The sequence below is a fragment of the Vanessa cardui genome, chromosome 9, assembly GCF_905220365.1.
Source record: "Vanessa cardui chromosome 9, ilVanCard2.1, whole genome shotgun sequence".
NCBI classification, from domain to species: domain Eukaryota; kingdom Metazoa; phylum Arthropoda; class Insecta; order Lepidoptera; family Nymphalidae; genus Vanessa; species Vanessa cardui.
In genome coordinates this window covers 3,042,899-3,065,847 of record NC_061131.1, presented here as the reverse complement: position 1 = coordinate 3,065,847, position 22,949 = coordinate 3,042,899, and the positions used below count along the sequence as shown (strand labels likewise).

At 32.7% G+C, this 22,949-nt stretch overlaps 1 protein-coding gene across 1 annotated transcript in view; it reads left to right on the top strand.

Annotated features, from left to right (window-relative positions):
- The window catches only part of LOC124532235 (myc box-dependent-interacting protein 1), a 43,626-nt gene extending 22,889 nt beyond the window's left edge, over window positions 1–20,737 (top strand). The window contains exons 2-10 of the mRNA XM_047107013.1: window positions 11,134–11,269; window positions 11,720–11,910; window positions 12,263–12,367; window positions 13,048–13,218; window positions 14,649–14,763; window positions 15,608–15,769; window positions 16,618–16,824; window positions 18,192–18,334; window positions 18,810–20,737. Coding sequence (XP_046962969.1) covers window positions 11,134–11,269; window positions 11,720–11,910; window positions 12,263–12,367; window positions 13,048–13,218; window positions 14,649–14,763; window positions 15,608–15,769; window positions 16,618–16,824; window positions 18,192–18,334; window positions 18,810–18,890 — 1,311 coding nt within the window. The 3' untranslated portion in view covers window positions 18,891–20,737. The remainder of the gene's footprint in view (window positions 1–11,133; window positions 11,270–11,719; window positions 11,911–12,262; window positions 12,368–13,047; window positions 13,219–14,648; window positions 14,764–15,607; window positions 15,770–16,617; window positions 16,825–18,191; window positions 18,335–18,809) is intronic.
- Window positions 20,738–22,949: the final 2,212 nt, after the last annotated feature.

Genomic DNA, 22,949 nt, shown 5'->3' with positions numbered 1-22,949 from the left:
TTTAAATATCAGAGAGAATAATAATTAATTATTGACTATAATCATTACGGGACTAGCCTGTATTTAGTTAACGTCATGGTCGAGAATCGACCTTCAGATATTTATATCTGGCAATTGTTGCAATCGTCAAATTTGTATTAAACCGTAGATTGTCGCGCGAATTTAAACACAGGACTTAAATTCGTCTGTTTGCAAGAAATACTATAAAGAAACCACGCTGTTTTTTCTGGCTATACCTTAAGATAGTACGATGAGTTAAGGTTATATAATAGTTTTAAAGAGTTTAAATGTAATCTTGCTAGAAATGTAAACATTTCATACACTCAAACAATTCGAATATTACCACGAATGCTATCTTTATCTACAAATAAGAAAGTTCCACACCATTGAACAAATATTTGTCCTCGTTGAACGTAGATCAAAATAGGTCACGGACTAAAGATTAGCATGACTTGATTTACGTAGAAATTGAAATGGTTAAGATGTAGCAAAGTTATTTTAAACCAAAATAATAAAAACTCCTAATTTTTAATTATTAATTTACGAAAATTTATTATTTAATATGTAACCAAATTATTCCAACCTAAACGTCAGAATAGGTTATCGAATGACATCAGACTAATACAATAATCAGATACAATTGAATTCAATAGTTGAATCGAGACACTATTTTAATATGCTTGGAAATAAAGCTGAGATTAAGGATAGCATATTATTATGTATATTTGTGTGTGTGTTCATTAATATTCTCTTCGTATTTATCTTATTGTTTATATATTTCAATGATATCTATCATATGGATATACCTTGTGTCCTTTACGGCACATTTTCCGCTATCCCAGTAATGTTTGCGAGTTTATATAACGCGTATCTGTTTGCAGTAATCTATGTTTACGCCAGTTACGCTTAATTAACACTTCCATAATGTACTACAAGGTCGTCCGTAAGATATTCTATTTCACATTTATTAAAGTCTATTAAAGGATGCTATTGCAATATCAAAAGTGAAAATGTTTAATTGTTCTATTCTTAGATTTCTTCCATTAATTTGTTTTAGATTCATGAAAGTCGCTTTTGTATCAATATCTAGATGTTACATAAAACAAGCGTATTGCACATGTTCTTTTTATGTGAGTATTAAAAAGACCTTTGTATTAATTGGCGTAAGTTACGACTCTTTTGAGGTAGGTCGATGACCCATGGCATGTCGTCAAACTTTCCATCAATACAAATAATCGAAAATTTATTCTGACATAAATGTAGTAAATGTTGCTTAGATTTAAATTGTTAATTTTCAAGCGAAACTTAAATGATTATAACATTAGTAACAAAAAAATAACCTGTATAAATGAACACCTTTGTCCTCAAAAAATAACGGGTAAGAGTATATATGTACTTATGTATCTTTATTCATAGGTATCCCCTATATATATTACTATCATAAAGACTACAAATAGGGTTCTTTTTTATCAGCTACATTGTAATTACAACTTCATATTATGATCATATCTAATAATATGAAGACATATAATTAGCTTTACTGCGAAATATTTAAAAACCCTGAAACGTATGTTATATTTTACACAAATGCATAATCTTGCAACATCCGAGCAGTTTGACGTCAATCTCTCGAGATTTACTGAATATACGTTACGAGTTATGAAATAAGATTTTGTAATCCGCTATACGTTTCAACAATAACTTTTAAAATAAAGTGTTCATTTGTTATTTTTACAATTTTTTATGTTTCTAAAACCAGTTGAAACTGTTGTTGTTGAAAATGTAAATAAATAATATATCACATAATAGCGGGTATGACACATTTTAATGACAGAATTGAACATCGAAAAAGTGATCGAAATCCATCGAAAACCCAAATAATTCCGTCTATTACAATATTTATAAGGTAAATAGTAACTATAAATGTAAGGAAAACATTATGTTGTCCGAAAGAGGATATCATGGTTGAATAACCTACGCTAATCATTTGGAAAGACCATTAGTTCTCCATTTAGAGCTCTATTATCAAAAGTCCACGTTGCCCTAATTATTGATTTGACTTCGTAAGAAAAAAAAAATAGATTACATAAGAATGACACCTTCCATAGCCTACTACCACAAGACAAGTAATTAATACTCCTTCCCAAAAAAACATTTTGTAGTACTTATAGTTTATTAGCAGTGGATAGGCTGCCCATAGCTATTGTCCCGAAGAAATACCATTGACGAACTCATTGACGTCGAAAGGATACCGTTAATGCACCGCCAATCGTGAGACCTAATTTGTTACGTCCCTTGTACCTGTAATTGCACTGGCTAACTCACACAGTATGAGAATCTTACCACTACCAAGAGCAATACTATAACTTAAGTTTCTTTACAAATTTCTAACGCAGTAATTGTTAACATTTGCGTTTGTCTTTAAAATGCATATAAACGAGAACCTTCGACTCTTGATGGATGGATGTATTGTCAGCTTAACAATAGCGAGCATCTGTGCTAGTCGTATGTGTGAATGTTTGTGTTACTTGTTTAATTATTTCGAAACTAGGTAGAGATACATGACTTTCCTCTTAAGTTAATTTTGTTTCGTAAATACTTTCCTTTTTTGTAGAATTTTCATGTTTTACTTTCTGTGTGCTTACCTACAGTGGACTACCTTACATATAAATGTAGTTTACTGACATATCTTTTAAAGGTCACGTAAGGAGTGATCCTCCTTTTCTATGTTCATTGATTTGATATTCGAAAGAAGAAGGCAACGTTTAGTTAAACTAATCAGTATTTATACATAATGCCTAGCGCCTGTTAAACTTATTCCATTACAATAAAATAATCATATATTGTATATTTCTTAATATTAGTGTCTGTTTGTGTCGCCTGAAAATCACAAGAAGCCAAACACCCAATGGTCACTAAATCACCATTGATTATTTCCGTCAAACGATGTTATTAGTCACCGGTAACAATATTGTGATTGCGTTTGTATCTGAGTGTTATATTACTATATCGTATTAGGTTATTGCAATATCTGCGGTCGACTCTGCCTCGGATCCTTCGATCTAGAAATATCTTACCCTTTGTTATGAAATTAAACCGACTCTTGGTCACGTTCACTATTTATTCTCAACTCGTGTTTTATTTGTATAACTAAATATAATGCGACTGGTTTTAAATTGGTTCGCTGCATTTATTCATGAGGACAAATTGAAGACAATGAAATTACGTTCTAACAAACTATTTCTAAAGACGATAATGTAATAAAATGCGATAAAATGCAAAAAATTAAGTAAGTGTTTAATGAACATTTTACGTTCCTTTTATTCAAAAGAATGAACATTTTTAAGTTATTAAGTAATATGTAGAGTACGATTCAAATAGATTTTCAATTTTATTCAATAGTACATCACATAACTAATCGTCAATACGTAATACAAAGATTGTTTAATGTCTGATCTCATCTGACGAGATCTGTATACGTACGGGCTAATGGGGCAGTAATGGTGTGTACATTATGAACGATTAAGAGACTATTATGGGACCAATAGAAGTCTATTAATCGAATGTGAATAACGAGTTGTTTTGCGAAAACTCATGTTCGACATTCCTTTCTGCTATAGTTTCATTTGAATATTATAAATAATCGTACGAATATTTATTGGAACGTGAAAAGTAGAATATGAAGAACCTTTATTCAATTTGCTGTTAGAAATCTATATCGTTGACCCAAAAATACTAAAATTGTATAATGTATTAATGAAATATAAGAGAAATTTAGAGACCCATCAAGTCAATCATTTGTATTTTTTATTGGAGAAAAAAGAAATCATCGTCAAACTTTATTTGTAATTTTTTTAAGTCTGAAAAATCGAGTAATCTTTATATATTGAATTATATCACACCCAGTAAAATAATTCGTGTCATATTCAAATGAATTTCGTAATGACTGAATGGTAACTGTGGCTTCGCGCAATTACGTTCTTATATCAATCGTCAGCTTGTAAACATTGATTACCGTGATCTTTAGACCGTTACAATGTTAGTCTTTTTATCAATGTAACGCTGCATCATTACCTCCATGAACGGAAATAAAAAAAAATAGATTTCTCTAGTATTTTGTTAATAACTGTACTATACGTTGTTGAAGTTTTAAATATGTGTGATCACTTATACAATACTTCTCTAATTTCTTAAAAATGATTATGGTTTAAATTTAAGTTCTGCCTTTTAAAATAAATAAGATTTATCTTCTAGAATGGTTGGGTGTTGTGTACTGCATATCTAATTTATTTTATTGTTTTAACGGATAAGAAATAAAACGTTAATAATTTGGGTCTTGTGTACTGTTTGTTTGATTTATTTTATGGTTTTAACGGATAAGTAATAAAAAGTTACGGAATAAATTTTTCTTGAAAATAATTACTCAATTCTTACATCATATGAAACTACACAGATAGACGTCGCTACGGTGTTGCCGGTTTCCTCATATTTATTACATTGGCTATAATAATAGAAGTTTAAATATATTTTACGAGAACATTGGGAAACCATAATTGTGAAGTCAAAAGAGCGAAAGTTTAATTTTCAATCAATCTATGTTATTAAAAAAATCGTAACAGTGTTTTACTCCTGGGTTCGAATCTACTAAAGAAGAAACTGTTTGGATCATATTCTATTACCTTGTCACATTTTGGGTTCCGTAGACACAAAAGTAGTTAAAGATTTCCAACCAACGCTTTTCCAAACTAAAGATGAAATATATACTCAAAGCGATGATTTTATTTATAAACGGGATTTTTTTTCATACGATTTGCATTGGCAGGAGCGTGTAATTACAACAATTCTTGCTTACAAATGAGACAGACATTCGACGCAATTCCCGTTTAAGTATTCGAGTAAACTATCGCCAGCAAGCAGCGTTATCACCTAACTATTTTTAGATCGCACATGTAGTCGATGTTAGGTGCGCCGATGTGGATGCGTTGCTCATTTGTTTCTTTTGTCTTCCACAGACTGAACAGTATTTTGAAAAATAATTGAAAACTACAGGAAATAATTCACTGAAAGTTTTGCCTTTTTTAATACGTAAAGTAGCAAGGAGTTATCGTTTCGAACACCAGGCACATATTTTGCAGACAATAAATTATAATCTTAAAAAATCTATGAATTAATCTATTAAATATTTGCCAAATAAATTAAAGCGTTATTTTTTTCATTCAAACGTAAAAACAGTTATTGAAGTTATAAATCATAGTCTCCTTTGTGTGAGACGCGATGTATTTGTACGTTGTCATGTAAATGTCAAATAGACATTCTATACATTGACCGCGAATGAAAAACCTCGATCTGGATGTTAAAATGAAATTTATGACCATCTAAGTTAACCTTGTTTAAAAAAAGAATTACCCAAGCGAAACCGACCTAAACTGAAAAAGTAAAATCAGCGTGAAAAAAGATAAGTGTATTTGATTAATTGTATCCATAATATAATGATGGTGTTTTTGGGAGTCTTTTTTAATACATTGAATACACGCTGTATACCTTAAATTAACGTGATGTATTCGACTTTACCATGATTATTTTAAATTGCCCAAAGTTTCTGCGGAGTTACCGTGATTACGATCTAACTTCTTCAGATATTGTGGATGATCATGGTCGAGACCTGATCTACATCCATCTAGCTATCATCTGCTGTCAGTTAGAAATAATAACAATGAGCTACATTAGATAATAAATTCTCTTGTTCTGTCATTTTGTCTCATTATCAGAAGTGAAATGTTTTAAAATCAGCCGACAAAATTAGCCGACATGGTCTCTTGTATTAGTGACTCGGTCACATCTGCCGTAGATATTTAATCGATGGAGTTCACAAGATCTTAAGAGAGGACCGCGTATTGGCATGGCGAAAGCAAACATCCTCAGACAAGGTGAAGTCAAGACGTATGCAAAATATCAAGTTGTGGTTGGAAAGTAATACTCATCACTCAGTTGTATATTTTGGTATAGGCTTAATTTTTGTATTATTATATTATACAGAGCAAGAGAAACAGCTATTTCCAGTATACCAATGGGTTTGTACGATCATAAGGAAATATTTACAAAGTTTAGTCGTACCGAATTGAACAGTGAATCCAATACATACGATCAAATCGGTTTGTGTTTATCAAACTCAAACTTACACTTTCTCCTTAGACACTCAGAACTTACAACTAGTTTACACGTCTACAGCTACTTTTGATTTATCTTATTTTCTTCTTTAGCTTTCACTTTCCAAAAAGAGACATGATGGCGTTTGAAATTAAATTCTTGTGAAAATTACGTAACAAACATACATGTAATAGAAAACGCAGACACCTTTTGGGGTTTCCAAATATAACAGATTAATTTATCCCGAACAATAATAACCCATTGTTTTTTTAATCTTTCTAAGAAAAAAATAAGTAGGTAAAAATAAGTAGTAGGTTTTAGTAATGTCCCATATTAATTAAGGAATTACAAATATTTCTATTTACTCTTCCTTTTAAGATTATGTTAGGAGGACTTACTTAGCTTCTGTTAAGAGGGACGTCTAAAGCTGCGATTCGATTCTTTGGTTAGGATCGATCCTGCAACTTTTAGATCGCTAGTCGACCCGTAAACCATTGCGCTATTTACGCTTTTCTATTGATATATATATATTTAAATAAAAAGTAACGTAGTAGCTAAATATTTTATTTCAATACTTAGATTTTAGAATATTCCATTGTATATGAGCACAATTTCTGAATTTTATTTTTATTTGAAAATTTAATTAACCAGAAAAGTAATTCTCTTAACAAAGTTGTGCATCGTTATTAGTTGTAACATTGTTTCTGATTAATTTACAAAACGTGCTAATACTCGTGTGCTTTTATTTAGTCAAGTGCTACTAAATGCGTATTAACCGCAACGCCTATTAAAACACGAAACCGTTTAACCATTATTTCACACAACTTAATATTAATTGTTTTCACGGTTGCTAAATAATCGTTATTTTTCATAACTCTAAAATTACTTTAATATATTTCATGAGCGTAATTTACGTATCCGATATTTTCGCAACTTTCCGGGTAATCGATAAAAATGTTGTGTTTATTAAGGACGTGTATTATTTAACACAATTAGCAATATCCTCTTAAAATATTGTTAAAATTATTTTTAGTATGTAAATCTCAGAGTCATCAATCTCAGTGTTTACTGACCTAATTACTTTTATTACGCAATTATATTTTTTTGCGTTTGTTTTGATTTGTCTAGCGGCTATTTATATTCGAAGTAGTGATACTCGACTCGAGTTGTAATTACATTATCTTTTTTTACATAAAATTCGACTCGACTCGTATGTTACTTATGACCCTTAGCAGCTGAACCTACTAGATTATAAAACTATACCTATCGCACTTCAACCTTCACTACATATTTGGGTAACATACACCTTGATGGGCTATTTAAAACAAGACTAAGACGTCCTTCCTCGGGATTCAAACAATCTCCATACCAAGTTTCATCTAAATCAGTTTAGAAGTTTACGCATGAAGAGTTAACAGAGTTTCTTTCGCATTTAAAATATTAGTATAGATTAGTGTATTAAGAACAAAATTCTGTTGAAAAGTATGCTAACGATATAAAAAAAATAATAATTTATATACATATGCATATTCAAGAATAAATAATGTTTTGGTAGAGTCAGGGCTCAGTTTTATGAATGGTGTAGGTGTGGTGTTTGACGTTGATTATTGACAATTACGCTTTTAATACAATTAAGCACCGCTAAAATTTTATATGCTTAATTTATGTTTATAATTCGTTTCGTACTCTCGGTGAAAGAAAACATCATAAAAAAGCTGCATTTTTTATGTTGGTAATTTGCCGTATTAGTATCAAACCCACAATAGACCATGGTGGAATAAACTACAACTACCCCTAAAAAAAGAACGCCCAACAATTGGATAACGTATAAGCTTTGGGTACATACAGATCACAAAGAAATTAAAAGCAATTAGTGTATAAGATTAATCAAATTTATTGACCCCGTGATAAGTCAATCAACCGATACAAAATTACCGATAAGCTAATCATTTTAAAAACTATTTACAGTTCTGAATAAATACAAAGAACGCTATAAATGATAATAAACTTTGATACATAACTGATAAGAGCGAGTGCAACCGTAAACATATCGTTGTTATTGAAGACGCGTGCGGTGAAACAATAGCAATATGAAGCCTCGGTCAAAGACAATCGAAAACGAAAGGAAATTGTTGCGGATGTGACGCTATGGTCGGTGGACGTAATACTGATCATTACAATATTACATTCAGAAAATGATCGGTGTTATAAAATTATATCATTTGATGGACTTAATGAAATAAATACGGTGTCCCATTATGTTCAAAACTTCGTGAATATCTATTGCAAACCAACTGTGAATTCCTCATGCTCGGTGGTGACGGAATATATGACAACGTCTGGAGACCTACATGTTATTAAAACATCATTTAGCGTCGTTGTGAAATTAGTTACAAACCATCTTAATATAGGAAATGGCTGTAGCCAAACTGTGGAATATTTGATGGTTACGGTATCCTACATACCGTATATATGGTATTTTGACGCTTATAATGAAAATATAGAAAGTAAACCCGTCTGAACATATAACTGATTATTTAAATATATTCGATGTTAAAAAAACAAGGACATAATAAATGATAACGTTACATGTTGCGTGTTGGCAAAGTTCACGGTTGAAAAGAATGACTGGCGGTCGATGACACAACACAACATAGCGTTAGTATAATGACATCGCATCGGATTAACAGCTTATGCCCCACATCGAGCCTTACTTGACTTCGTTAAGATAGGAAACGAATATTGATTTTCCTGTAGTCAATTTCTATGAAATTATTATAATTAACTGATAATAACAACATGAAATTCACGCTTGTAGTCTAAATTATCTAGTAATCGTAGCGTGTTAGTCTAAATTGAAAGCAGGTGTAACGTAAAAGCGGTGTTACAGCGTATATTATATACTAAAACCTTTCCGAAACGTGGTGCATGTTTTACTACAAATATTGTAAATATTTTATAGTTGTTATTGTAAACTCAATAGAAAGTCTCTTGATTTTTATTTTCTGCTATAACCTTTAAAAAAAATGTAATAGGTAAACACAAGTGAAATCCTACAACAGTCAACGGAATTTAATGTTCAAGGTCGAATACATCACTTTAGAAGTAAAATAGGATGCCAGCAATAAAAAATGGACTTTGCTCTTCGTTTACTTTGAACTAACTTATAGACTACATTCATCAAAACTTTATATACTCGTGTGTCGAAAAGTTAGCTAAATTAATTTACAGAATCATTTCCACATTTCCGAGTCAAATGTAATTAGTGTTCCATACCAGTTTAGCTGACGACCTCGGTTCCACAGAATGCGATCTATCATGCGTTTGCGTCGACCTTGCGACAATCTCTGCATTGTTTGCTAACTTTACTTTGAATACATTAATACATGCAGTCGAATCAACAGCCTGTTCGAATACTAATGTATATCCTAATGCTATGTCATTGCCCTTTCTGGATATTTTGATGATACGCTATTTTGTATTACTGCTAAGGTGACAGTGAATGATGAACCTGTTATGAATAATAATTATTATTAAAATTCAAATTGTAATAGTGACATCACGCTTGTTATCGAAGTTATTCAAAGTTACATTTATATAATATTACGAATAAGAAAAGTTGAAGAATATCAAATAATGACACGAAATCCCTTAAAGTTTGTCAATCAAAACAAGTTTTATCGTCCTTTTTTAAATCTAAAGCGATGTTATAATTCAAAATTAGCACAACAGAAATGGTTTATTTATTTTTCAATAGCAACTCTGTTGTTATCAAAAGCGAAAAATTATCTAATGGCATATTTACACAGGCTTGCTCGCGATTCGTTTCGCTTCTCCGCAAATGTTTGTCGAACATTCGTGACAAATGTGACCGTTTATAAAGTCACATTGTATTTCTAACTTGCAACAATGGACGAAGCATACTCCCAGCGGCATACCCGTCGTATTTACAGTTTCTGATGCTAAAGACTTATATAAAATACAATATTTAATATCATTGATCATCCACGGTTTGATATCTGGCACTCTTTCACTACTAAACCAACAAATCGTATTTGATGAAATTTGGTACGAGGCAAACTTGAACTCGAAGAAAGGCTACTTTTTTTGCCTAACACGTGACAACCAACCGCTAAACGAGCGAAACCACGGTCGACAACTATTGTTATTGTAAATTCTGGATTTGATATGTTTATTTCAGACTCTTCGGAAAAACTTGCTTTTTTTAATCCTCTATTAGAACGGCATCTGCTATTATTAGACTTTAGTCTAAGATTCGAATTCAAAGAATGTTATCAAGAGGAGCATGATAAACCTCTTGTTAAAATGTGTAGCAAATGACGAACTAGCATTTACATGTTCTACTTGCGGTTCGCCTCGCCATTCGCATTATATTGCGCGCTCTATAAATGTGGTATATGTTAATTTAAGGCGAGATACGTCCTCGTGATTACGTCACAGAATACATACTATGTAACTATGTAGGTGTGACGCCTGTCTCTGATTTCAGCAAGTGGCTCACCTTTCGTCACTCTACAAGCGTATGCTTATTACCGTCTGTTATTTAATTATTAGGGCTACCAAGCAATAGACTAACAGCTCTGTCTTAAGAATATTCCCCTCTTTTATTAGTTTGAGTTTCTTTTCTCTCAGGTTTTCTATAAATTTTATATTGCATTTAATAGAAATTATATCTCGTATCTTGACAAAATATCATAAACAACAATATATATAAAACCTAAGAACCAACCCTGTTTAACGTAAGGCAGCAAGCTAATTGATTAGCATATTGCGTGGGAGGGCTGAATTAATTCATAATTGTGTTAAATACAACATTAACATATTGAAAGTATTATATATGATACTTGTTTACCTTTGATAATAATTATGTTACTGAAATTTATTACACTGATATTCTTCCGCTAAGTTTCTCTTTACCGGTTTAAAATCATAACATTTTTTTTATTTTGTTTTTTTTTTGTGTAGCTTCTTCAAAATCTGGGCAAAGTAGACCGGACGTTGGACGACATCTTCGAAGATCACCTACAAAACTTCAACCGTCAGCACCAGCAAGCAACGAGGCTGCAAAAGGAGTTCAACAATTACATACGATGCATACGTGGTATGTATCTTTCTTCTTGAAACACTTTTTTCCCTTGAAAATGAACTATGGTAAAAGGTTATGACTATTGATGCAGCAATTTTGATAAGAGATCACTAACAAGTAAAACCGTATACCATTAAAGAAAAGTCCTGTTAGACAAAAACCTCTTCCACTTTTAAATAGAAGCTTGACGAAGCTACGAGTAATACGAACATAAGATTTTGTTCGTGTAGTACAAATACTTGGCATAATTTCATCCGATACATCCAGTTTCAGTTACTTTTTTAGTTTTCGGCTAATCGCGTGATAAATCATAAACACAAATTAAGGTTATGTTAACTCCCACTGTCATTAAATCTTTCACAATTCACTTAATTAATTTAATTAAATCAATTTACTGACTCGCTAATTAATTAAAACAACTCTAAATCAAACATTAATTTATGTAAAATTTGATCTCATTTATAGCGGTACAAACAGCATCAAAGACGCTAATGGAGGCGATAACAGAGGTGTACGAGAGCAGTTGGTCGGGCCACGACTTGCTGTATGTTCAAGCTCAAAACATGGAAATGCTTTGGCAGGACTTCTCGCACAAGCTCGGCGACCAAGTTTTGATACCTATCAACACATACACAAACCAGTTCCCTGAAGTTAGGGTGAGTTCAATATTTAAATCGTTTTCTGACTACTTAAACTCTTTTGTAGTAGAGTTTTGAAGCGTAGGGTTGACCACCACGCACTCATCTGTTATTTTTCGTCAAACAATCTTGTTTTCAGTGCTGACCCAGAAATTAATATTAGTAGACAATTTAAAAACCACATGTATCTCCTATTTATGATGTACCAATATAATATTAAAAAAAGTAAGTGTAAATAAAGATAACTATATACGTATTTTAAAAAGATAAGAAAGCGTAAATGGCTCATAACTAATTTGATTATGAAGACTTAATGATACATATCCCCCCAATTATGAATGATCGTAAAATGTTATTATTACATTTTCAGAAAAAAATCGAAAAACGCGGCAGGAAGCTTGTAGACTATGACAGCCAGAGGCATAGTTTCCAGAACTTGCAGGCTAACGCTGCAAAGAGAAGGGACGATGTTAAGGTGAATATAATATTTTATCCATCCATAAAAAAATCCATTGTACAGAGTCAGATTTTAGTAGCAGAGACATTTTTTTTCGGTTAAATTTTTATATACTAAATATAGTTTTCAATCACGTCAATGGCATCCATGATGTCACAAAATTGTGTTTGTATTTATACTGCATACTGTCTTTGGACAGTCTAGTAATAAGCTTATAAGAGCGCAAATTCTGGGGTCCTAAGTTAGATCTAGAGTTTGGTAATTGATAAAAATTATATATTAGTATCTCAGAATCTAGAAGGTGACAGAGTTTACAGATTTATTTGTGGAAAGACAGGGAAACCTTTGGTGCTCTGCCTAAACTCTTTTCGAGTCAGATTTCCGTCGTGTTGAATAAAGTGCAAAGGGATAGAGAGTATATCCCACTGTCTTCCTTGAAATTGACTACAGTGGACCAAATCGGCCTAGATATTATTACCCATAGCTGTAATATTATTACTAATACTAATATTATAAATACAAAAGAAACTGTCTGTTACTTTTTACTGGCCAAACCACTGAAGCGATTTTGGTATGAAGCACAAGGTTCATGGTTACTTTTTCACGCTTAAAACCGGTCCAACTTAAATAGTTAACAAGATGAAAAATTGACAGTAAAGAAATCAATTGAAATATCCACCGGTTGAATTGTTTTCCAGATAACCAAAGGCCGGGAACAATTAGAGGAAGCAAAACGCACATACGAAGTACTAAACTCCGAACTCCACGACGAACTGCCGGCACTATACGACTCACGCGTACTGTTCTATGTCAACAACTTGCAGACGTTGTTTTCAGCGGAGCAACTGTTCCATTCGGAAAGCTCGAAGGTATGTTGTTTGGCTAATTGTGCCCGCATTGTCGCGATCACGCAAACATTTCGCATACTTCTATTCAAGCAATAGGCTATTTGACAATGCGAAAAATGAATTGTGAATTATTGTAATCAATGTAGATTATGAGTTTAAAAATGGTTATTTACTAACGAAACTTTAAAATAATACTGAATTTATTCAAAAAACAATAAATAAAAATGCATTTTTTCAAACGTTTGTCACGTGACACAAAACGCTCCCGATTGGCCGGGCTTATGATGAAGTCACTTTCTTGTAAACCTTGCTTTTCTACTATATGTACCACAGATTGAAATACAGCAAAGTGACGTCACCGACCCCATTGCAGCGTCATATTGTCCAAGTAGCGTTTTAGCGCGTTATTTAAATATGTAATTTTTAATATGATATTTTTCGGCAAATATGTACTAGAAATAAAAAAATCTACTTTTACTGGGTTCCTTAACCACTACTAAATAATATAAAATGGATTTTAAAAACCAGTCAAATAGCCTATTGCTGTCAATCCGGGAACTTGGTAAACTGATACACGATAGTCCTTTATCGCGACAAAAAACGTCAGTAAAGTTGTGTACGATACGTGATATTTTTTTCCTGCATTTAGAAATGACGATGTCGTATGGAACACAAAATTTTATTGCATATCTTTACACGACTATGTTGGCTAGCATTAAGAAGTACTGATTATTAATCGATACATTTTGGAATTAATTTATTAATAGTAGATAAAAGAATGCCGTGTCGTTTCAGGCAGAGTGGAATAAAAGAGTCTCATCCCAACCAGTATGTGTTGTAGGACCCGAGAAAAGACTAACATTTTTGTGTGTTAATATTACCCCAAAAGTCAACCCTTTTGATGGCAGGAAAATAACCAATCAAAATCGTTCCATCGATCCATTTTTCCTGCAGTTTCAAATAGAACACTGTACCATATAACATTTGTATAATAAAAATTACTTATTAAAAAAAAGAAGACGTTTTTATATACATATATGCGTGTATAGTTATTATTAGTGAGCGTGTGTGTGTACTTTTGAATATGTGTACGAGTCGAGATGGCCCAGTGGTTAGAACGCGTGCACCTAAACCGATGATTGCGGGTTCAAACCCAGGCAAGCACCGCTGATTTATGTGCTTAATTGGTCTTTATAATTCATCTCGTGCTCAGCGGTGAAGGAAAACATCGTGAGGAAACCTGCATGTGACAAATTTCATAGAAATTCTGCCACATGTGTATTCCACCAACCCGCATTAGAACAGCGTGGTGGAATATGTTTCAAACCTTCTCCTCAAAGGGAGAGGAGGCCTTTAACCCAGCAGTGGGAATTTACAGGCTGTTGTCGTACATATGTCAATTTAGGTAATTTCATATATAACGATGTGCACTATAGACAATAACGGTGCAGGTGTTCCTGGAGCTGGAAGCCATCACGGACAAGCTGGCGACGGAGAGTCAGCGCGGCGGATACCGCAAGCCGGCAATCAAACCCGCCACCAACGGCGCCACTGATACGCTGCAGAGTAAGTGATCCTACATTGACTCCACTTTGCTCTTACTATCACTATGAAATCCTTCAAAGCTTCTGTTGCGTTCGATATTTAAATTGTGAGACGCTTTTGTTTAACGTAATTCAGAAAATTCTAATACGCGCTTAATATGCGGCCGCATTCAACCGTTCGATGCAGTTACTTTGAAGTACAGTCATTCCATACGTTAATAAAAATCATTTAATACGTGCCATACGAGATTTATTATGTCAGGCGAAAGTTTCATAATTAACGGCATGGTCGTTTGTACTTCGAATGTTAGTGTAGTTAATATAGTTGTGTGGTGGAGTTTGATTGATGTTGTAAAAATGATACGTTTTAATTAGTTAATTTTACTAAAATAATAAATAACCACCATTCGTATTGATTTGATAATGATTCATAATAAAAATAATCGTTCGAACTGTCAATATCTGCTGTAATTATAAAAGTATACAAATTATAAGAAACATCTTTAGAGACATTTTGTCTTTTCATTCCAAAGTAATAGATGGTTAGAAAGAGATAAAGTTTCAAATTTGAGCTACGGTTTGAAAAAAAAAGTAAATAAAGAGTTGCAAATTTGCTACACAATCTTATAAGACTATTCTGCTTATCATCAGTTAGTTAAAATTATTTAAAAACATGTATTAACAAATAAATTTGCATATAATTATTAGAGAATGGCTTTGTGCATAAAAAATATATCAGCGGATGAAATTATTACAATAAAATTAAGACATGTCTCGACATGACATCACAATGTCAGTAAACAATAATGAACACAAAGCCAGTCTCCGATCGGCTTGCATGAGTGTGAGTGTGTCGTGTGGTGTAGCGCCGCCCTCCCCCGCGCTCAACGGCGACCCCCCCGGCCCGCCGGCCACGCCCCCGCGCGACGCCCCGCGCCCCCCCGCGCGCGAGCTGTCCGCCAGCCCGGCCGACTCGCCCGTCGGCTCCGACGAGCGCAAGGTGGAGGAGTTGTACGACATACCCGTCGGTGAGTTTACAACATCACATACATTACTCTGATCCCAATGTAAGTAGCTCAAGCACTTGTGTTATGGAAATCAGAATTAACGACGGTACCACAAACACCCAGACCCAAGACAACATAGAAAACTAAGGGTAATCTACATCGACTCGGCCAGGAATCGAACCCGGGACCTCAGAGTGGCGTACCCATGAAAACCGGTGTACACACCACTCGACCATGGAGGTCGTCAATTTTGTTTGTTTTGTACGCGTAGATCGTAGACATGTATTGAAGTAATGTTTAGAGTCATAATTTGGCTATTAACGCTAATGTTATTTGTGTAATTGCTAGAAATGTACTTGATCTAATTTCCAAAGATGTCATATATCAATTTTCCCAACAACTAATTCCAACATCCCCCAAATAATTGTGCCATATAAAGGTATATTGAAATGACCTTTTTTCAGTTTTGGATTGTATTAGTACCTTAAACAAGAAAATTCAACAATTTTTCCTTAGTTAAGATCCTTATATAATAGTTAGCACGAGTCGTGAGTGCAGATAAGCAGTTTAGAGGCAAGTTGTCACATGTGGACTATCAGCTAAATGACAGTAGCCGAATGACAAGTGAGAGTCCAATGAACGACAAGCATCGACTGACCAATCGCGTGCATCGGCGCTCCCGACTCCTTCAATCCACAGATGAACTAATGCGCAGGTTAAGGCTGTGATCACGACTCATGCCGCTCCCCATTCAAGCCTTTCTATTTACAATCCACGAGATTATCCATCTAATACAGTAAAATCACAAAATGTAATCGGTAGTTTGTGTGACGTAGTGTGTAGGCAACCAATAGCTCGACTTCTCTCAGGGTCCCCGGAAATGCCAGAGAAAATGAACAATAACGTCGAGGAAAAGAGACAAGTAGATGATGAGAAAGATAAAGAGCAAGAACAAGATCAAGAGAAAGATAAAAACAAAGAAAAGGAAAAAGAAAAAGAAAAGGAAGTCGATAAGAAAGATACGGAAAAAGATAATCAAACGGCGAAGAACGAAGACGTTTACGATATACCAGTGGGTGAGTAATTTTCGCAATATCAGGTATGGGGTACAAAGTATTTATGTAATGTACAATCGCTTCAGTTATAGAAATATGTGTTGCTTTAACAGCTGAACTGAAAATAAAACAGAACTATCTCACTCGTTTTTCAAAATTTTAAATATCGAATTAGAACCATTCTATATAATCAAAGTTGACCTGTTATCAGTGAGGAATGATACAAAAAAGAAACATTTAAAAAAACATGAATATTTTTAACTTGCAACACATATTTGTGTATAAACATTTTTCTTGTAATACAAAGTGTATTTCTCATCTTTAACATCTTAATTGAATAAAAAAAATTAAGCTTTGTAATTTAGGCGACTCTTTGTCTCGTTTTGTTATAAAGTTAATTTAATTCAGTTGCGCAAAATTTGATTAAATTAAAAACTTATGTACTGCATATTCACCTTCATTTGTATATATGTATTATATGTATGTAATTCTTATATATTTGTTTGCAGGCGGCAGAATCATATCTTGTAAATATTTATCTGTGGAATGGCTTGAATTTTTCACTGCTTCGTTTAAATGTTTTTATATTGTTGTGCACTAACACAATTTTAGTTATAAATAACAATAATGTCGATAGAGATATATTTATGTTCCTACACTCATAATGACGTATAAACCACGTATACTTATTATGAAGTGAATTCTGTCCTGAAAAGGAGGATTACCGTAGGATTTCTATTTTTACTATTTGCTGTATGAAAGAAAGGTAAAACTTTAATATTCAAAAGGTATGGATAATATATGGCAAATTTCGAACACATTCTATAATATACAGATGAATTTGTTTAATTAATCTATTTTTAATACGAATATGAGTTATAAAACACAGACGAAGATCTCTTAGTAGTAGATCTCTTGCGAAAGAAAATTTTCCATAATATTACAGAAAAAGTCGTATGTTGTCATTATTACTTATACATTAAAGTTTAAAAAGAAGAACACCAATTTTTAGAATTGACAATAAATAAACGATTAGTGACATAAATTATAAAAATTATCACTAAATAAATTTTTACATAGCAATAATATCAATTATATGACAATACTTAATTAAGTATTTTTATATACTCAATAGGTCGATTCGAACCTACGATCGTCTAACGTAATGTTATTAGCTCTATGAAATTGTTCAAAATCTATACTGATACTATATATACTATCTTGTGCTTGAGATTGAAGGAAATCATTGTTAATAATATTTCCCAATGATTCTCCATTCTTCTCCACTTCTTTAGGTGTAAGAAAGCGTTTTAGCTTTTACTGACTGTTATTTCTACTTACGTAATTCTCTAAGTGAAATATCTGACAGTGTTGATATGTGCCCGCAGGAGCCACGCTGTCGGGTCTTCCGGCGGGGACGCTGTACCGCGTGCGCGCCACGTACCGCTACACGCGCGAGGACAGCGACGAGCTGTCCTTCGAGGTCGGTGACGTCATCCGCGTCGTGGAGTACGACGACCCTGACGAACAGGTACAGTACACTCGACCACGAGGCACGGTTGGCTTTTATTGTGACGATGTATATGAGTCGAGATGGCCCGGTGGTTAGAACGCGTGCATTTTAACCGATGATTGCGGGTTCAAACCCACCGCTGATTCATGTGCTTAATTTGTCTTTATAATTCATCTTGTGCTCAGTGGTGAAGGAAAACATCGTGAGGAAACCTCAACAAATTCCATAAAAATTCTGCCACATGTGTATTCCACCAACCCGCATTAGAACAGCGTGGTGGAATATGTCCCAAACCTTCTCCTCAAAGGGAGAGGAGGCCTTTAGCCCAGCAGTGGGAATTTACAGGCTGTTGTTGTTGTATATGAGCAGTAATGGTCACATACTGACTATTACTAAGAAAATGTCAATTCTATGTATGGATTATACTCTAATTTTTAAGGTTTTGATTGTTTTTATCTGTGTTATAAGTAATATTGTTGTATTGATTCACCAGGAGGAGGGCTGGCTAATGGGCATAAAGGAAACGACCAATGAAAAGGGCATGTTCCCAGCAAACTTTACGCGACCCATCTGAGCGGCTCCTACAAATACGTCGCTATGCTAGTTCTATAGCGCGGACGCTCACCTGTATAGACACGAGCAATCCCTTTAACTCGATCGTAAAGGGCGTAACGCGCAAAGTGTTCTGAATAATCCAAAAAATAATAAATTTTAACCTCCGTTCAATATTACTCTTTTCAATGTTTTACAACGTTCACGACACTTTGCGTATTGTTTAATTATTAGTATAGTTGTTGAGCGTTATTAGATATATATTATTTATTATCCGTGTTGTATTACAACGAATCTTTTACCCTTTCACTTAATTCAATTTAACGTATGGCAACATTAATATGTGCTACCAAAGTATAAACACTTGGTGTTGCTATTGAGTATTATATCGAAGCTTTGTATTTGGGATGTGCTTTCGTTTTATAAAACCATTACTAAACCACATATCTTTGACCTTAGTAATTTTTATGTACTGTATATTTTTGATGAATTTTATGAAATTATTGTAATATAAAAATGTCTAAAATTGCTCATTTGTAATTGTTAAAATAGATAAAACTAATGGAAAGTGACCTTAAATTTATCTAATTTATATATTTAAAACAAATATCATATTCTCTGATATATACCTAATTCTTCCGAAAGTTAAACTTCGAAATAAAATATTTATTCATAATACAAGAATCGTATTTAATAAAATTAATTATTCTATATTGAAATTTAAAACAAAAAATACTATGAAAGGAGATTAATATTTTGTTTTCTTATAATTTATGCTAATTTGTTTTTTATTATAATTCTGATAATTGCATTTTATTTACTTGATATCAATGTCGGGTTGCATTTGAACTTGTTTGACTGTTTATTTATTTTTTTAATCTATGCAATATTTCCCTTAATCATAATCTATAGACTTTTATATATAATCTGTATATGACACATAGATAACTAACTTTATCTTCCGAACAAATACAGCCATAGAATCGTATTATTTTGTATTTTTTTCGAGTCTATGCTTTTTCTTTTTATGTCATTACCAATCTTTTAGTTTTAGTGTAAATAAAATGTTTTAGTTGTTGACCCTTTATTGTTAAATCAATTATTTTATTCATAGCAAGTAATCAAATATATATTTTATCTGTAAACTTGCTTTTTTAAGTAGACTTTATTAATTTTACTTATTGTTTTAACCCTATTAGTGAACTGATTACTAATATTTATTAGCTGTGGATTCTTAATATTAACGAAAGATAGATGTTTTTCAATTATTTAAATTATTTTTATTTTTCATAATAATAATGTAGAATATTCAAAGAAGTTGACAATAAAAACATCAATATCTATCTGAGAATATAAGAAGAATGATATAATAGAACAATGTTTCAACAAACAAACAGAAATATTATACTCAAAATATAAATAACATGTGTCAAAAATGGTGCTTTCGGGTGTATATAAATAATCATCTTCACGTATACCACATTAGAAATAAGATAAAAAGTTTGATTATTTTTACTGATCACAAAGTGTAATCGAATTCTCCCATTTCTTATTATGATTGTATACTTTTTAAAGGTACGCAGTGTAACAGTTGTAGCGATGAGTGAAAGTTCTTTAAAAAGCAATAATGAAGTCAAAAGCCATAAGATCATATTTTCCTTAGACTATCTTCAATCTTCGAAAAAAAAATCAAATGACTGATGTTAATATAGGAATTGAGAATATAAATTCTATGTAGTCTAAGCGCGACGTTTTATTTGGCTTTTGTCGTCAGCAGTGCCATGGAAGGTCCATAATAGATGATAATTTATAAGTTTGTTAAGATTTGTACAGTTTTTACAACTGCAAATAAAATGTTTCTCACAAAAATGACTGTTATTTATATCCCTGAAATTATATTTCATTCATTAGTTTGATAGTCAAAATGTACTCTATTAGGTACATTTAAGCTCTTCAACAGTTTACAGGCTCAGATTTTTATGTATTTATAGTGATATTTTAATATAAAATAAGTACCAATTAGGAATCTAGATCATCTTGAGTAGAATTGGCAACAAAAACACTATTGGAATCTTTCCACTCCTGAGTAGTAATTGCTACTAAAATTAGCTTCAGGCAGATTCGACAGGCAATAAATTATAATATAAATTTCAATTAAAATAAAAGTCATGAAAATTTAAGAAGATTACGTGTAAGAAATTTACGTTTAAATACGTAACACTCATAATAAGGCAAGATTCTCTTCATTTACTATATAGGTACATATCAATTACTAATTAGTAAAAAATAAAATGGGCAAATGCGTCATAAGCTCGTGTACATATATGTATATACATACATATATCCACCAGAAAAATAAACAGGATTTAATGTTATTCGTATGTAAGTACATAGTTTCAATTCTCGTCGTATTGTAAATAAGCTAAAATAAATAAATAATTATTTATGTAAAAACATCACGATTGTCAGTAAAATAAATATAAACGTGTGCATAAATGTATTTTGTTATTCTGTATAAATATTTTTGAAAATACTTAAAATGTTTTTCAAATTATTTGATTATTATTAAGAAAATCTACAATCATCTTCTTTGATGTTTGAGGCTCTAAAGCAGTCAACTCAGACAAAATATGTTGTGTGGGATATTTGACCTCCTTTGTGATGCACCTCCGTCGAGACGACGCGGGATCAACCCCACTCCTTTCCGGACCTGCTCCACCTTCTACGAGCTATGACAACTTCTCTTACGAGTGGTGGAAAACAAACTACCAGCTAAAGCATTTCGAAAGAGAAATTATGTTGGTTGATTTTGTTGGTAGGAAAGCTATTGAATCATATCATATATTACTTAAGTATAAAGTATATTAGAAATAGATTATAAAAAGAATTTAAAATACCTAAAACAGTCTACTAACTACTACTATGAGAGAGTCGAGATGGCCCAGTGGTTAGAACGCGTGCATCTTAACCGATGATTGCGGGTTCAAACCCAGGCAACCACCGCTGATTCATGTGCTTAATATGTCTTTATAATTCATCTCGTGTTCAGCGGTGAAGGAAAACATTGTGAGGAAACTTGCATGTGACAAATTTCATAGAAATTCTGCCACATGCAATGATGTTCTAGTAAACAGATATGTCATTAACGCGCAAAAAGTGAAGACTAGAAAACGTCCTAATTGGGACGTTTGCCTTAGTCGTTTCCATCATAATTATGCCAGTAATACGTTATAATACATCATAATTATGTAGTAATACGTTTTGCGTAATTAAAACATCTAGTTATCGCTTTTACTTATTGTTTTTATCAAGCTATCTAATATTTATTAGAATATCATTGGCCACATGTGTATTCCACCAACCCGCATTGGAACAGCGTGGTGGAATATGTTCCGAACCTTCTCCTCAAAGGGAGAGGAGGCCTTTAGCCCAGCAGTGGAAATATACAGGCTGTTGTTGTTGTTGTTGTCTACTGACAAAACAAAAATATTTTTTACTTCGCATTTATCTTAACGTAAATAAATCATCAAATCAAACATAATGAAGTCAACAATGTACTTACTCAGTGAAGCTTACAAATCGAAAATTATATAAACATAAACACATCTTATACTTTTTAAAAATAACAAGTCGCGCCAATATCGACCTTACACTTCTTAAACAAATATGGCGGGCGACGGCTTATTCAGTTTCGCGCGCTTTTGTTTTTTACTTTTTTTTTATTTGTGCCCATTGTATGGATAAAGAATCTCCTACATATGTAACCTACTTGTGACCATAGATATTGACATTGCAAGTAATACCGAGCCTTACCTACATAGGTATTGTTTATCATAGCAAATGCCGCTCTTTCAGTAGAATAGAATCGAAGTTACTTGTACAAATACATACACTATACAGCAAACAAAGCTTTTACTTGCACTTGACCATATGGCAAACATACATTAAATAGGTACATATTGATTACTAAATATAGGTACTAACTATGCTTATATTTTTATGTCACAATTTGCTCGTCTTATGTTTTCATGTTGTGACCCTGTCCACTCCCCCGTGTCAAATGTCAATGTCAATATTCAAG